Source organism: Dromaius novaehollandiae, chromosome 26 (genome assembly GCF_036370855.1).
Source record: "Dromaius novaehollandiae isolate bDroNov1 chromosome 26, bDroNov1.hap1, whole genome shotgun sequence".
NCBI lineage: Eukaryota > Metazoa > Chordata > Aves > Casuariiformes > Dromaiidae > Dromaius > Dromaius novaehollandiae.
In genome coordinates, this window is record NC_088123.1 from 6,812,512 (window position 1) to 6,830,747 (window position 18,236).

Genomic DNA, 18,236 nt, shown 5'->3' on the forward strand with positions numbered 1-18,236 from the left:
GATATCCAATGGAGAGGTCATTGAGCAGCTGCAGAGTCTTGGAAGTGATAGGTTCACATCGACCCCAGTACTTCAGGTTCGTGATGCTAGGGGAGAGGACAACAAGGATGGATCAGAGGGGTTTGTTTGGTTTCTCCTTTGCTGTGTGGCGGATTCTTCCAGTCAAAGGTCACCCAACATCATCAGTTCCACCCTCCACCAGAACCACAGACATCACAAGCCACAAAATATTGGTATAAAATTACTGTACTTACATTTGGTTGACTAGAAAATTATCCTTCAGATAATCTTCACTACTTGGGTCCCAAGCTACACTGGCCCATACCCAGGCCCTTGGAATTCTGTGGCACTCCAGGGCTGATTTCTGCAGCAAGGGTAAGAGAATTCTGCGGCAGTGACAACATGCAGACGTATGCAATTCTGCACCTGCACCATCCACTGTCAGCTGCAGAATTCTAGTAGCCCTTGCTTCTTCCAGGAGAGCCATTTCACCCCTTGCGGATGTGCAGCTCAGGTGCGCTTGAGTAGGCAAGGTACCATGCACATCAAGATGGGGTGATGCTAAAGAAGCTAAGGGGAAGCTAGTGGCTGCGTGTGTCCAGGCACATGGCACTGAGCTTCAGCCTTAGAGCTGCTGAAGCAGTTTAAAATACTAACGAAGGCTTCCAAAGACACAAAACTCAGTTGACAGGTTTGGTCCAGAGGAAAGCTACTAAGCAGCAGGCTGAATAGGATGTCTACTAGAGTGGAAGAATTTTAAGAAAAGGGCTTGTGCTACTCTGGTACTAACAAGTGCTATTTGGGGGGGGGGGGGAAAAAAGGAAAAAAAAAAAAACCAGACACTTTCAAAGAGTAGTCCCCTCCCCATAGAGCTTTCGTGGCTGGTGATCGGCAATAGTCAAGTGATAGGGCATGAATACTTGAAGCTGTCTCCACTCTGACTTTGATTTTACTAAGCAGGCACTGGAAAGAGAATCCATTATCCTGGTGCAGGATGTATTTTTGTGTCTCCATGGCCCAGCCTAGAGTCCACGGCGGATAAATCAATCTTGGATCCTGTGCATGACAAGCCCCCGATCACAGCTGATAACTCTCTCAAGTAGCCAGATGTTACTAGTTTTAGACTGAACAACACTGCCTCATATTCCAGTTGTCCCAGTTATACCTTCAAACAAACCCTGGAAACTCTGATGCCTGCAAGGAGGAACACTTACATTTTTCCTATGAAGACACTCAGGACCATGGTCTCATCATTCAACCCCAGGACCTCTGAGAGACGACGGTACAGCTAGAGAGGGAAAATAACACCAATCTAAAAGCTGCCGACAAAACAAGTAATGCTCAAGGCGGCAACAACAAGAATTTTCTTGTTCATCGTGGCTTCTAAACATAAACTTCAAGCAGTCAAGGATTGTTTGTTTTTCACTTATTCACCCTTTGCGGTAGACATGCTTGGAAGGGCATATAACGTGGGCTTCCCCAAATCACACAGATAATGCACAGAGATGCTCATGATCCGATCCAGACCAATACTTGCCCTAATCACCACTACCTCTTTTTTTAAGCCACTAGTTATAGCAGCTTCCAATACTGTACACAGAAGCTGGATGCTTTTCCTTGGGAAAAGGGACATCATAACTGTATTCCTCCTCCTGCATCTACACGTGGTATCTTAAGAGTTCCAGAGAAACTCACTAAGTCCTTTGTCACATCCCTGCTCCAAAGTCTCTGGAGTGGGGAAAGAAAGTCACAAGTTACTGTAAGTGAACTGACTTCCAGAATAAGGATGTTTCCATTCTTTACATCCTTTTTTTTAGTATTTTGTATCTCTAAGTACACACAGAGGCATTCAGAGTCCAGCATATTTATAACTGCCTTGTGATGAAGGGAATGGTTATTTATCCTCACTTTAGAGCTGGAAAGCAAAGCACAAATGCTAAGGTTCAGCTCCTCATGGGTGTATGCATCCAGCAAGTCAATAGTTTTGCGTTGGCTTAAGGGACTCGTTTGAAGTCACACACAGAACCTGGCAGATAACAAAACTGAACCCAGGTCTCAAGTTCTAGGCTACTGCCACAGTCACTGGCTCCTTCCTCAGGCATATGGAATATGTTATTTCAAGAACAGCTCATGGTTTGCAATATTAGAACACTGGACATGCATCTAGAAAACAGAACAGACAGGTCTCAAACATTTCTGCTATTTTCCACTTGCTTTCATATTAAAAAAAGCAAAGCTATTACTGCATTTGGCATGACCTAAAGACACACAGGAAAGGGAATTACCTTGGAAGACTTCTGCACCTGATCTCCAATATAGATCTTCCGGAATTGCTCAAAGAAGCTTAGCATTGCAAGTTCCAATTTCTCATTCCCAGCCTGAGCCAGACGAGAGTCTGTCAGGTTCATTAATTGTAGCACCCTGGAGAGAGGTGGGAAAAAAACACCCTTAGATGCTGCTGGACATGGGGAGACAAGGGATTTCTAGCACATGGTATTGTTTCCAAGCTGCATACAATATTTTCTTAATTTTTGTGGGCGCTGTTGTTTTGGATCAAGAACTGACAAAACTAATAATAAACACTAAGGCACATTCTTCCTCTGTGTAAGACCACTATAAGGCTTCTATATCATTCATAAAAGGCACACAAGGCCTTGGCTTTAATTTGTTGCAGAAGTGAATTTTAGGTGCTTTACAGCACTTACCCAGTGTCTGGTCCAGTATGTGCTCAAAGACACTTGGGAAACCACTACCTGTCCCCCTCACAGGGTCAGGCTCTGTAAATGACACTCCCACCCGAGTTTGGCTTTTATTGAGAGCACTGTGGAAACATGCTAGGGTCTGTGCACAGGGCCGATAAACAGACCTCTCTGGTAAGCAAGGGGTGGAGGGATTTCCCTGTAATATACAGGCAATACAATGGGGGGCAAAAGAAGTGATTTTGGCAAGTCCCACAAAACAAAGAGTGGGAAAGGAGGAGATAAAATGTAAACAGACTTCTATGAATGTCTCCCTGGTGCTGAGGGTAGCTGAAATGTAACATGAAGTTTCATCCTTTCCCCTTCAGTAACTATCAGCTACAGGGGAAGCTAATGCTTGATGTTACCTATTAACAATGGCTCATCAACAGGCCAACTTCCGTATATTAGCAGATTTAGCTCCTCTTTCTATCCTAGCTTCCAGAACAGAGCAATTGGGTATTTGTCTACAGGACACTCAGTGCAACTCAAGGTTGTTCGTGAATAGTAAGCAACATATTCTCACATCCATCAAATACAGCTTGCAATGGAGTGGATTTACAATTCTGAATATCTACCAGGTGTTAGAAGACAGTATACAGCTGCAGAACTACAACATTCACAGCATATTTATGGACAAGACCCATGCTGAGTTAGTAACTAGGAAAAACTCCCCACTCCCGGCACAGAATCGTCATGTGTTTAGTTCTACTCCAATGCATGCATTTAAGCATGGTATAAATTCCCTTCTTACATGCTCTTCCCCTCATTCTCTTACTTACAACCCAAACTTCCCAATTTAGCCGAGTCGCAGCAGAAGCCTGCTGACTGGCTCTAGCCAATGCTTGCAAACTCTCCTCTCAGGATGGCCAGTCCCACACTGTTCTTCTCAGTGTGGAAAAGAGGGGAAGAACATGGTAGCAGCTTCATGATAGCGACTCTTGCGTTGACATCGAGTATGGTGCAGCTAGAGAAGTCAGCATCCCTACCGACAAACCAACTCGCCATCCATCGCATCCTGCTCATCCGTGCTGGCGAACGAGACCCTACCACCAATCACTGCCCCGATAATATAGACGAGCCACGTCAGGCGCCCTGAAACCAACAGAGGACATCAGAACCAAGCACGTCACACATTACACAGAGGAAGCGGAGGAGACTCACGTTCTATTTTGGCGAAAACAGGATTCAAAAAGGATATTCTGCTTTAGTGCCCAACTATACGAAAATTACTCAATTCTCCACTTGGTGGAGAAAAGGCATGACGTTACTAGAAGGGAAAGAAGAATGCCAGGTCTGCCCGGAAAATTTTCATTATTTAAAACTTATTCCATTGCAGAAAGCCACTTTCTTACTAAACTACGTTCTGTATATTTAAACACATGTAGATGTCAGCATGCACCATTTATTCTTCCAAAATACATGTGGCTTATAGATAAGTCAACATCATATGGAATTTTGCCCACATACAAACTGTTCTGCTTTGGATCAGACGACGATATTGTTTCAGAAGAAAACTGTAGTTTTCATACTTGTGCTGGCATGTCCAACTCTGGCATGGAAAGGGAAGCCAGCTACATCATTAGAAAGGGGGAAAACACAGCTATACCTGAACCTCTGAAGGAGCTGCTTCTCTGCAGCCAGCATTAAACAATTCCTAAACCAAGCAACTCTGCAAGTATGAAAACCTGTGTGCAGAACCCACCTAAGGCTGTAGACAGACATCATCCTTCAAACAGTGGCACCAACTGAAGACCCCACTCCCAGTCACTCATCACCAGCCAGAGGTTTCTGCCACGCAGCCAGCAGGGAGGTTCAAACGAGCACTCCACACCCCACGTCAGACAGATGGGGTAGGCAGTGCTGACGGGGGAACGTTCACATAACTTGTCTCTCTGGAAGCCTGGGCTGGGAGATGCTCTAAGTGATTTCCAGGAGAGGGGTGGAGTCTGTTGCAGGACAGCAACTGCATCTTCAGCCAGCACTGCTGTGTGCATTGGCAATGTCTGTCCACAGCCATAAATATTTTACACCATACAGCCATCTCTCCAAGGGGACATTTGCAAGATCTGCCTCCCCCCTACACGGATTTCACCAGGAACACAGGCTTTTGGAATGGTACTTGTGAGAACAGGCAACCTACTGCAAACTAACAGGCCACAGGTCTCCAGACAGGCTCACCTTCTTGCACAGCAACATCCATAGGGCTGGCAGTGGCACTCTGCAGCAGCTCCTGATAGGACTGGGCTGACTGGTCAAAGAGCTGCACAAGCAAAGCACAGGTCTTCTCATACTCGCACCGGCCAATGGTGGATAGCTGATCTAGCTGCTGTTGCACAAGGCCAGTATCTTCGAGTGGATCCTCCAAGCCATCCCTATACAGTGAGAAAGCAGATTAGAAAGGGACTTAAAATGCAGAAATAGCCTAACCCACAACATAGGCTTATTTCTACCAGACAGGTGATGCTTTTCCTCAGTCATATAGCAATTCCGATGACTAAAGTCTCTTTCTCTCTCTCTAGTATTTGTCATGATGGAGAGCTACACAGACTGACATAATAGGCTGATCATTACTGTTGCTGTGGCCATAAATCTGAAGAACACTAGTGGCCCAAATGGAAAGGCTATCAGGACCTGGGATGAGTAAGCTCTTCTTACATCTTAATGTTTATCAAGGTCTTTAAACAGAACAGGCAGTGCCAAGAACAAGGTCTCTTTCTGGCTGTCTTTGATAAAAAAAATTTCCATCTTTCATGTTTTAGTTCCCTTTTCCTCTAAACACACTAATCTCACCATCAAGTTGCACTGTGAACTCCAGAACTAAATAAATCTCAAGTTCCTCCCATGCACTGTCAGACACCTAAGAAGAGATAAGCCAACCAGCATCGCCCTCAGAGGGGCATTCATAGCTTATTTTTCTATGCTCAACCATTTATTTTCATCAAATGCATTCAGACACGAGATGGAATTCATACCACCCAAGTTCAGGCACTGCAGCAGAGAGTTCTCCAGACTGCCCTTGCAGTCAGAAGAAATAAAGTAAGATACTTTTAGGCATAATTTGTGCCATCCTGCGGTAGAGATCTAAAAGTGAGTGAATCACACCTTGCGTACTTGTACCTCTCTGCTATGATGGCAATACAGAGCATTAACACTACGCTGCAGATGTACAAAGCTAGGTAAGATGAATTCCACTGAACAATAAGTCAGGGAAGAGAGAATACCGCAGACAGTGACAACATAAGCATTGTTTCTTCAGAAAATTCACCTTAAAAATAAATCCATGTTCTGTTTTGCGTAAGAGAGAGAATATACAATTTAGGTAAGCCTCCTTTAGAAAGCCTTTGGTGACTCACAAAATTTCCCATGGTCAGAGTCCATTTTTACAGGAAAATTCAGAACAAAAACACACCATAGCCTTCTGCGTTGGGTTCTGGTGCCTACAGCAGAAGTACTGCTCTCTCTGCTTTTCTTACCTCAGTATGATGTGCACAGATTCCAGCCTGGACGTGATGTAAGCTTTCGTGACTTCTGGTGTGTATGTTTCTAGCATGTGAGGCTCTGTGGCTTTAACATAGGGCACCGACGCAGCCAGCCGCTGCCACAAGCTTAAGAGATAGTGAACGCTGTTTGGCGCAAACTCCCAGTGCTACCAAGAAAAAGAAAGGGAGAGGAAACCAGTAAATTATGATCTTGATTATTTTGTCCAGATTACTTTGTTTCACATAACACTATAAATGACAATATCTTGAACCTTTAATGATACAGTTGCTCATTTTAACAATGAATTTCATGCAGAATCTAAGTTCAGAGGGCATTAACAGCATTCAGTAAAAAATGAAAGATACCACAAAATAAGTTCCAGTGATGCGTAGCTAAGCCAAAGCCTTTGGTTCCAAATCGCTGCTGAGCTCATACTGTAGCATGCTACAGACAGCTCCCCAAATAAATGTACAGTTTAAAGCTATTTTCCAAATAAATACTTTGTCAATTTTTAATATTCATGTAAGCTATACAATCTTTTACTTGTATTCTGTACAGAGGTGTAGTTAAAGTGTACACCAGTGGAAAACTCAGTGGGAATACAGCGTGATATTCATATCACTAGCAATTCCTGCAACTGTATTTTAATAGTGAAGTGATACATAATTCTAAAAATAAGCCTTATTTAACAAGTTCTTTTTTTTCCCCTGCTAGGACATGGAAAGACTCTAGAGGCATAGCAACCCCGCCTTCCTCCACCTGCTGCTCCTGTTCCATTCAGTAGGAAATCACAGCATAATCAATGCTACACTGCAGGATTCTGTCACACAGCTTACAGGCTTTTTTGTTTTTTTAGTAGTGGGCTTCTTCACAGGACAATTATAGCAAAGTAAGGGGCAAAGAACAGACAAGAGGGCGATAATTTTGTTTCAAGAAAAGACCAGGAGAGAGGAGGGAAAAAAACAACTATCAAGGGTAAGTGAAACCAGTTCCTACCTGCAGGCTGGTCACCGTGAAGTTGGCAATGAGTCGGATAACCTCCGGGTAGTTCTCCACCTTCACCAGCTCTCCCAGCTGGTAATTGCTTTTCAATCGAGCCAGCAATCGGCAGAACTCATGGTAGTTGTTTGGGTCTGACAAACTCTAGGAAGAGAATAAAGAACAGCAGAATTGAGAAACAGCACTGTGTACCACTACCTAGCAGCAAGAAGAGGCAAAGATTTATGGTAAGGGGTTAGGAAATGGAAGAGGAAGAGCAATAAGATATTGCACTCTTCTGCCCAGTGCCACAGGTCATGGCAAGGCATGCATTCATACTGCGCAGCCCCTCTTCCACTCAGTTTGGGATGGCTACAGCCATACCAATAAGGGATAGAAACAATCTGCAGTGTGCCATCCTATTTGTCTGGGTAAAGCTATCATCTACCCCACTGTTCTTCCAACATCCCTAAATTTTAGGCCCTTCAAATCTTTACCTTGGTAGAGCACTACTCTCTTCTATGCCAACATTTAAAACTCTGACTTGTCATCAAGTTATTGCTGCTACTAATTCTTTAAAAACCCTTTACTAGGCTAAACATTTTTATTACTCTGACCTTCCTTCAGCTTCTCTACTTTCTCTTTAAAAAAAGCAGCTGGTATGAAATGGAAATGCTAAGGAGTACAGACTGGGACAAATATAGTAGAAATCATATTCTGTCAAGATACTTGATGTAGAGAGGAAGCTGAGCAAATTCCACTGACTGCATCTGAAATACTCACCTGTGGGTTTTCCAGTATTCGTTTTACTCCATCGACGAGATGAGATAGGAACTTTGCTCTTTCTGCATTGTTAAAGAGGGATCTGCGTACAGAAGCTATCTGCACTAAGCAGGATAAAACCTAAAAGGGGCAAAGAGAATAAACAGAAAGGAAGGACTTAAAATAATAGAATGAATAGCACAGATTTCCTTTTCATGATATAGAATAAATCAGTTAAGTTTGATGCTTCTTTGCAAGCTGCACATTAGCTGATTTAGTTCAAAAGATGGATTTGAAATTACAGCCACCACCTTTATAATTCTATGCATTCTATAAAAAAAAGTAGAAACAAATTACAGCAGAGATAAAAGGACACATCACCCAAAAGAACAACATTTCCACTCTGACAGTCAAAGATGTGTTCTAAACTCTGCTATGCAGCCCCCAGAATAGTGAGATTTCTTCACATGGAGGACACAGAAAGCATAAGACTGACAATACACTAGCAGAGGGAAGGAAAGCTGGTAAGCCTAATATAGACTTGGAAGAGTAATACAGAAGATAGAAGACTGACAAGAAAAGTATTAAATCATTCTCAACCCAAACCTCAAATTCAAACCAAATGTAAATTGCAACGATGCAGCTGCACTAGTAGCAAGCTGCTGAATGGGTTTATGAACAGCAGAAACAAGTAAGTTATAACTAGTACCTTGGAATCCTTATCTGGAGGCAAATCCCCATTCCCTCTGACCAGTATAACTACTATCTTCTCAGCTGTTAAGCCTCTCATTCTTGCTGGCTCTCACATTTAATGATCAAAGACTCAGGACAATTACAGGCTTAATTGCCTCATATTTCTGTTCAGTAACAAAAAAGTCTCACACTGTTAATGTCTCTCATGAATATTTGAGGCTCTAAATTCAGAACTAGCTAAGTAACCCTGCAACATACTGAACAGTGCTGAGAGTCTCAGCGGTAAAAACACTTCTGAAGGACCCTTCCCTCCCTAGCCAAAGGGCGAGTTTTCATTGTAGCATTAATTATGAAAAATATCTGTTAGACAGATAAGTGACTGGCAGGCAAATTTTTTTTTTCCAAGAAAGAAATTATCCAACTTTTAGTTCAGTTGTGCTATTGGCCATTTCATGCAATTGGGACATGGCCTAGTTTTAAAGTGTGGAAGGGGAATTCTAATTCCTTAGCTGCACTCCCAGACTTGCTACCTATTTGTAGCATGGTTTTAGGATCAACTACATTAGCTGTACAGTGGAAATAGCATCAGCTGCATCCATCCAGAAGGACATGCTTGAAGATTCAGCAAAAACAAAAAAACATTGTTAGCTGATTTTGTAAAGAAAACAAACACTAAAAACTTACCAGAGGAGAAAATGAAGGAGGGATGGAATGATAAAGATCAAAAAACAACTGAAGGGTCGAGGAATCCAAGAATGCTAAAACAGAAGGGAGCAATTTACTGACAACATGTCCATTTAATACATTCCATAGATTTAATGCTTATGTGTCCAAATCAAGAATGGCATGCATGCTTGTCATGTTAATAACAAAGATTTCTAAGTTTTGACACAATGGCCTTTCCCAGAAATAAAGTAAAACTGTTGGTAGTCAGGTAAAATTACAGGATAATATTTTAAGAAAGCAACCTGTGGAACTACCTGCAGAGTGGCTGGTGAAAAATATGAGGATGTCAACAACAGGTGCTGAGTTGTTTGTTATTTACATTTCAGTGTTTTTTTTTTTTTTTTTTAAACAGTTTGCTGTTTCTTGAATTGACAGGTGTAAGACAAAAGATAGAGGAGTGTTTGTATAACTCATGATAGCCAACACAACAAGCTGGATTGCATTTGTAATCATGCTAAGAAAAGGCTGGATTTTACATCCGGCATCTGCAGAAGTTTGTTAGGTGCAGAGAGGGCCCTAGCAAGTCACCCACATTTTCAGCTGGTATGCTACAGAAGATGAGCCTCCAGGAACATTACCTGATCTCCAGCTGGTTGGGATCTGCACTGTGCAGAGATCATCTGAGGACTCGTCTGTTGATGTGCCAATGAAATCAAAGTTCAGGCAATTATGGGTGAGCTTAAGGAGCTGCATGAGCAGACCATGCTGGCTTTCATCATTCAGATTCAGGTTCTTCCCAGAAGCCTGTGAAATACAATGGATTGGGGGGGGTGGCACCCAAGAAGGTGACAGCTGAGTCTGAGGCAATAATTTAATTTCAACAGGATGTGACATTCATAAAGATCATATACCACAGACCCCCATCCCAGCTACCCCACACTTTTATAGACAGCATGTGTATTTACACACTTAGTCTTTACACAAATGAAGTGAGCAGACAGCAGCTCCTTTTTCAGTCAGCCTGTACTGCACAGGAGAAAAGGAGTCAGGCTTGCCAACTTGCAATTATACTGGGAGATTCATGAGATAAGGAAGTTCTTATTAAGGTTAAACACAAGAATACATTTTCTGCTTGACAAGCACCTAACAGCAGGGAATCCTGTTGCTCCACCTAACCCTCACATGGAAATGAGCACATTCACTTTTGTTGCTCAGATTCGCATAAGCCCTGCTCCAGTTACAAAGCTCTGTTATGGGCAGGGAAAACATGGATATTCTCAAGTATCACAAAAAACTTAGTGGATACGAAATACTAGGTCATTTGACAGCAGTTTACATGTAGCGCTCAGGACTGTACTCCAGGGATAGGCCAGTCTGTCTATGCTTTGCGCTATTGCTCTGTGCTTAAAATCAAGCTAACTTCTTTCAGCTTAAGCCTACTGCAAAGGATGTTTTGCACTGTATTGAGGCTGCCAAGATCAGTGCAATTGGTTGCCGAAATCTCTTCCTCACTCTCTCCAGCATGCGTATCACAAAGACTTATTCTTCTGTGACTGCCTAATTGCATGCTGTTTTACGGACAATGATGTAGACATGATCACCGGTTTCTAGCAGCCCAATCCATCACCCTCCCCACTCAAAAGGATCACCTTGGAAACTTCTGCTTTATATACAGAAGCTTGATACAGCTGCCAACTAGATAAAAAAAGAAGTAACTTGAGTAGAAGGTGTTTAATCACAGAAAAACAAGGATGTTACGTGAGACAACAGAAAACATTCCAATCTGTCTTAAATCACAGCATCCTAAGAAACAAAAGCAGGATGATTAAGAGTTAGGGTGGAAACTAGAGGCTTCCTCCTCAAACAAGCCATGTCTTTCAAGTCTCCAAGTTCACATGGTCACACAGCAAGAGTAGTGTACTTAATACAGCTGGAGCTACACATACAGGGCAATGTTAAAAGGGCAGTTCTGGGGACACCAGAATTAATAAGGCCTAGCCTTTGTCTCCTGGCGGAACACAAGTGCTTGTAGAACTTTCTCCCACAAGTTTGGACATTTTAAGAACCCTGTTCTGCCTGCAATCCCTGGCATGTAAATACATGCAAGGCTGCACCACAGCCCTTTCTGCAGCTGGGCCACCGAACCAGGTACTTCTCTTCACAAAAGTGGAGAACGCCTTTACTTTGAGACCTTTGTCCATCAAATGCAGATCAAATAAGCCAATGAATCCAAAACTTACTAGAGCTGTTACAGGTCAGGCAGATAGGTGCATATGAAAGGATGACTAGCATAATTGTACAAGCCTTGTTTCCTTTGGAAACCAGAATAAGAAAAAAGATCAAGTTACACCCACATACCCACCTCTATTACTGACAGAACCAGAACTGCTCATTTTGAAAGATCTTTAAAATAAAATTTGCTTTTCATGCTTTGTGCTATTTGTCAACTTTGACACTTCAGTCAGCTTGAAGGATAAAAGTTAAACTGATCAAATCTGTGCTACTGCCACTCAGTTAATTGGGCTAGACCTTCCTATAAAATGCTGTTCTTTTGAATGCACCTTTAGAACTTTATAGATCAGCTTTTTAGAAATGAAACCAAATGCAGAATCAAGAATTTTCTTCAGATAAACTACCTGCTTATAAAATACACGTTATTTCTCTAACAAAAACAGTACTTCAGCTGAAAGAAAAGCTACTCTTCCTGTAAACAAACAAAAACCCCATACACCCTTCTCACAGAATATTGTCATCTTATCTCAAGGTAAATATTCTCACAGCACATGAGCTAGCGTGTGATAATTAGCACAAAAACAAAAACCTGGGGAACACAAGACAATCTAATACTTATCATGTGTAAAAAGATCAAGGACAACCCTTTAGTCTCCCTTTAATCTACTAAACTTCTCATCTTCAGGAGGATATTTTTCTCTCACCATGTGGATTTTAATTTGAGGTTACAACAAAGACTTGTTTTATAGCAAGTTTCTCTGCCAGGATTGTAAATCAAAGATATCTAAAACGTATAACAAATACTTCATCTCTCTCCTGATGCTTGAAGCCAGGAACATTTAAACCCAAGCCTCAAGGTCCAAGCACGTATTTCCAATCAAAAAATTTTTAAAAGGTTACAGTATTTCAGTATTTGTGATAGATGTTCATTTTCAAAAAAACGCAAGCCTGAGTCAAAGCTTTCCTGAAAAACTGACCTGGAACACAGCTCTACAGATAAACAAACTTCTCTGTGCCATGAGAAAACATTTCTTAGAACAAGAACACTTTTTCCAAAGGAATTACATCAAAGAGAACTTCAGCCCCAAATCTACAGCCCCAACATGTATCAATAGAGGAGATGACAAACTGATTTTCTTACCTGTTTCAGTAAATTGCATGACAATGTGAATATATCAAATAAGGAGGAATCTCGGAAGGAAGAGGCTATTTTCCTGTGCTTGGTCAGTGGATGAGTAGTATCCGCCTGAACAGAGAGAAAAATCAGTAATTAGAACTCATTGGCAAAAACAGAACAAGACAAGCAGAATGCTCAGGAACCCTGTCAAAGCACTGGGACATCAAGGCTTTCCCTCCCCAGAACCATGTTATACCAGCTGGCTAAACCAGAGGGACATCTTATCACTGTAGCATGTGCTTTTATTATAGAGCAATGGTTCCTTCATTACCCTTAACTTTTCCACTGCTAAAAATCACCTTGCTGACTTATGACAGAACATTCTACCTATATATTTACAATGCACAGCTCCACTGTATCCCTGCTACAAAGCAGTTACTTTACTCTAAGTTTACTTAAATCTCTTCCAAAGCACAATTAAAGGTAGTATTTTAAACAGCACTTAAATCGTTTAGAAACTTGAATATGACTTTCTGAAGTGCTCTGAACTCCTAAGAGTTAAATCCTACCTGAAGCCGTTGGGCAGATACATGGTCAACTACTAGTAATTTTAAGGTCACTTACATATCCCCTCCTGAACCTGCACAGATGAGAAGAAAACTACAAGGAGAGTTAACCAGTGACAGCCAGTTTAGACTTTGCCACATCTGTTAAAGCTCCAGCACTGGACCTCTAACCATATTAGAATAAGATGATGACATATGATCTGGGAGACAAATACACACATATGGTTTTACACAGCATAACAAAATCGTACTCAATTCAACCAATGCATTCTAAACATTGACTATTAGAGGCTGCCAGCAGCACAGGCTACATCACTTTGTAGACTACCTTCTAGGCAGGGGAGAAGACTGAAGTGATACTTTAAATCTTTTTAATTTACTTCAATGCAGGCTGGCAAAATTCTACTTGCCACTTGCCCGAGATGAGTTATTTGACAGGCAGTGAGTCACTGTAGTACATCAGGGAAGCGCAAGGACACTTGCATCCCAGCGCAGACGCACACAATTTGCATCTCCATTTTGTTTATGTTTTTGTTACGAGCCTGTTGTTAATCTCAGTTATACATACACTTCATCCAACATTGCCGCAACCAGTGCGGCCCTCGATGCTGTGGGCTTCATTTTAATGTATTAACCTTCACAGTGACCCCTTGAAGGGGGCAAAACACTCTTGTCTCTCACATTACAGATGAGAAAGAGAAGCCCTGCATGACACAGTAGTGGGTAGCAGATCAGAACTGGACCCAAATCCGTCAGATGCTCTAACCACAGGACTATCATTCCTCTGGTCATGCTATTAGATTTCAGGCTCTTAATGAAGAAGAGCATTATTTACTCTCTTCATGCTTATTACAAATTTCCTGTATTTCTGGGCTTGTGGCAAATCAGCCACAAATTCCCTTTCCTTCACCATATTGCCACGTAGTACAAATCAGTGGACACTTTCAGTACTTCTGGGCAAGTCTGTGCAGTATTTTAGGATGAAAAGTGATACTTCAACATAGTTACTAGCACTCTATTTTATTTGTACCACGAGCTTTTAGAACAAGCTTTAGGAAACAAAGCTTTAGTAAGCTTGGCTCTCACGTAAGGTAATTGGAAGTTTAAAATATTATCACAAAAACCCCGAAGAGAAGCCCCACAGGTGTGTTTTTTGCCACATGCATGTACGTGACTCCACTCTAATGAGCAGGCACACTGACAGTTCTACTTTCGCAAGTAGTAGGGGTTTCAGATGTTCTAACATGAGTCACTGAATCCCGCCCTGTGCAATTGCTGGCATAAAGCATATTTAGGAAAATGAGTAGTAAACTGTGGCAGATTTAATATCCAAGATAGTAGGAGATTTTTGATCAAAGTCTATCTTCATTGCTTATTTAAGTATCAGTCTGTAGATACTCTGGAACTGGAATAGGTGACAGTTTCCGTGCTGTTCCTTCTCCTGCAAGCAGAAGTCACAGCCCTGTACAAACATGCTGACAGATGCATACTGCTTCACAGAGGTAAGCAGACTTGCTCTCATCCTTGGTATGAGGAAATGAAGGACTGGCTCTCTGTGTAGAGTGAGTTAGAATCTGACAAAAGTTTATGCAAGGAAATTGTAACAGTAGTTACACATGGCATAAGAGTTAGGAGAAGAGCTACAGAATCTGATTTACTGACAAGGCCAGGCTTAAAGAATGAAAGTCAATTTGGGGTATGAAATGGATGTAGAAGCCATTTAGACTACAGTGTAAGGCTCGGGAAGTTCTGCTTGGTAGCTCCCAAATGCTCAGAGGTGCTGAACTTCATCAGTTCCAGCATAAAGAATGGGTGCTTTGCTCTAACCAGGACAAAGCCTCTTCCTACATTTCCAGTTCTGAAAACAATTTGTAATCAGCCTTCAAATCCCATGCAAGGATCCCATTCCAGTGCCAGGATTAATCAATATGCTAGCAAAAATAAAATGTTAGTTTCCTTAGCAAAATATTAAAATCAAAACCAATCCCTCCCCTCCAATTAACTCCTGGTCCTTTTAGCAAATTTAGAGACAATTCCATAAATGGTAAGCCACTCCAAGCCACTTCTTAGGACATGTGATAGCAATGAACACTGCTACAGCAAAGTCTGCCTGACTGATTAGGAAAATCACGTAAGCTTAGGTGGCATCAAGTAGTGCCACTCGTTCCAGCTTTCAACATTGAAAAAAAAACCCCACAAACAAAAAAAAACCCCACACATACCACACACACAAAAAAGCACCACAGAGGGCTCTACAGCACACAGAACTAACCTGGACAGATTTCTACATCAGAGTGGCACAACCTGCTGCAGCTGGCATGACTGGGTGTCACACCAAGGACTCAGGGTGCCCAGTCTTTTTTTCTGCCAGCTTTCCAAGGCTAGGGCTGTGCAAGGGAAACCGCATTTGACCCGGATGAACCCAGGTTATTTGAGAACTGCCTGCTGGTAACACCAGGAAATTTGGTATTAAATGAAAGGACGCTTTAAAAGTCTGCACAATTTGACAGATTCTCTATGTTTTCTCTCTCTGGTCAACACTGGGAAGGGCATGCTCTATTCACTTCTTGACACAAGAATGCTTTAAGCTGAAACAATGTACAGGGGTTGAAACCAAAAGATGCTAAAGAAGTCTTCATGCTTGGGATCTTGTCTTCACCAAGGAGGTTTCACCAGTTGCTTATTCTTTTTGCTACCCTTTCAAATCTCAGGTTACACCAAAATATGACAGAAGATGGAAAATGCCAGAGAGAAGCAAAACAATTCTTCGCAGCACAGGCGGTAACAGTGTCATACCACAAAAACACATGACTGCATAAAACAACCCCTCTCCCCCGAAAAAAAGCACAGAAGCACAGACACACAGCAGGACACAGCAATATGAATGAGAAAATTGGACACTTACTTCACTGAGGAAGGCTGTAGCACTTACTTGATTAATTTCATTAGTTAGTTGGGACAGGATTGTCACTCCTATGATGCAGTGTTCTACACTATCCTGATGAAAGAAAGGGAGAATAGGGAAAGGAGTTAACAGTGTTAGGCTGTTTTCATTAAGCTTCATTGTCATTCAAAGATCTTTCTGCTCAGAAGATTTCTGGACATGTTTGTCTAATGCTTCATCTTCATAGTACTATGACTGGAAAAAGCCTACAAGCAATTCCAAAGGCAGAAAACAAAGTATTCTAAAAGCACATTTAAAGTTATTAACAACGCACAAAAGTTTTGGAAGCACTGAAGACTAGACAAAGGATACTAAGGTGTAAGATAACTAATAATTGAAAATACATGAGCTTTCAAATCCCACAAAGATAGGTATTCATCTAGAAAACAATCTGACCTGTAAAAACCTTGTGACATCCGTGATCACGTTCCTGAAGACATATTCATCCTTCTGACAGTCAAACCAGCCCAACTTTGTGATCCTGGCATACAACTGGATTAGTGCTTGCGTAACAAACGTTGCCAACTTTGGCCTAGTGGCAAGGTAATTGAGCACATAGTTCCCTGAAATACAGAGAAGAGGCATATCTGTAAAGAAAGACTTTGCAGGTGGAGGCGAAACTGTGACACTGAGTTAGGAAAAAGCGTATTTTAGAAAGCTGTTTCAGAAGAAAAAATCAGCACAGTGGTGGTTTAGATAAACACAATAGAACAAAACTGAAAAACGGTTAGAGACTCAGGTAAGAGTTCTCCCCAAAAGCCCTCAATTTATTTTGTATTATCTGATTAAGTTATACAAATAACAAGAAAAGCTGGAAAGGTCTGAAGACCCCTCAGGTCTGATCATCTACCACATCATTTCCAAAAAAGAAAGCAGACTGAATAGCATTCAGACACTTTCCTTGGAAGAAAAATATCATCAATCACTCTCCAGGAAAGTGTGCTGTGAAAGACTGACTGTTCCATTTGGAGGTGCTCTAAACGGTATTTCAGAGACCCCCACAAAGGATTTGCAGTTTCGAAACCATGTCCTCAGGAGAGTCAAGCACCATACATATTTTATGTACCAGAAGAAAAGTATCACAGACACGCTCTTATTCTGTCATCCCACATGCCTGATCACTATTTAGCAAGACAGGACATGGGAATGTTCTCCAGTCTTAAGGCAAGAGTTGATTTCAGACCTGGATCACAGAATCCTCTCTTTTTCAAGCTGCTTTCTATTCTAACTCTTCCCACTCTTTAGAGGCAAGGCCATGGTAAGAACTCAGGCCAAGGTTGTCTAATGATCCCCTGACAACAGCAGAGCTACAACACTGATGTGTTTTGGCCAATCTCACAGGGATAATTACAAACAGAAAAAACTCTTTATGATTCACAAACTTTATCCAGATCTCCTTCAATGATTTGAAAGAGAAAACAAGGAGAAAATATCCCACATAACTTGTGAAATGCAAAAGCAAACAAGGAAATACAAAAGAAATGTTCATACTCACTGGATTTAAGATCCTTCCCTTGTAATCAAGGGATTGTTATGGAATAATTACGGGATAAAGTATGACTTTGCACAATCACTTGGTTAAATGATATCTTGGAGTTCCTTTTGCCTCACATTTCTATGAAAAGGCTATTTCCTACAGAACAGAGCAGCTGCCCCAGTATCAGTTTATTCACAAGACTGCACAGATGCCATTCCCTCGCAAGTGAAAAGAAAGTCTCTGTATCTGGCCTTGAAATCTGGTAGATGCTGTGAAGATGCTGTCTGAGAGCAAGGCTGCTTTTCCACTGTGTACCTTAAGATACCCAAACAACCGTAAAGTGCAGTTGTTTGCAAAAAGCCTCCCACTCGTGGTTAAAGCGTGCATGACAATCATTCACATTAGCATTAGCCTGGTTAGAAAAATTGTACTTACGAATGTCTATTCGCTGCTCCAATGGTAAAGGGTTGTTTGTGCGTGACACAAGTTTGGTAAGGCATGTAGCTGCCAATAACTGGGAGTAGGATGACTGTAAAGGAAATAAACCCACAAACGGTAGTTTACTATACACTTCAAAACA

At 41.7% G+C, this 18,236-nt stretch overlaps 1 protein-coding gene across 1 annotated transcript in view; it reads right to left on the bottom strand.

Annotated features, from left to right (window-relative positions):
- The window catches only part of XPO7 (exportin 7), a 53,435-nt gene that overhangs the window by 11,898 nt on the left and 23,301 nt on the right, over positions 1-18,236 (bottom strand). Inside the window, exons 4-17 of the mRNA XM_064497755.1 lie at positions 18,092-18,185; positions 16,576-16,742; positions 16,141-16,233; positions 12,694-12,798; positions 9,959-10,124; positions 9,339-9,412; positions 7,983-8,102; positions 7,218-7,364; positions 6,215-6,387; positions 4,920-5,113; positions 3,728-3,833; positions 2,286-2,421; positions 1,215-1,288; positions 6-86 (exon numbers count right to left, since the gene is read on the bottom strand). Of these exons, the coding sequence (XP_064353825.1) occupies positions 6-86; positions 1,215-1,288; positions 2,286-2,421; positions 3,728-3,833; positions 4,920-5,113; positions 6,215-6,387; positions 7,218-7,364; positions 7,983-8,102; positions 9,339-9,412; positions 9,959-10,124; positions 12,694-12,798; positions 16,141-16,233; positions 16,576-16,742; positions 18,092-18,185 (1,730 nt within the window). The remainder of the gene's footprint in view (positions 1-5; positions 87-1,214; positions 1,289-2,285; positions 2,422-3,727; positions 3,834-4,919; positions 5,114-6,214; positions 6,388-7,217; positions 7,365-7,982; positions 8,103-9,338; positions 9,413-9,958; positions 10,125-12,693; positions 12,799-16,140; positions 16,234-16,575; positions 16,743-18,091; positions 18,186-18,236) is intronic.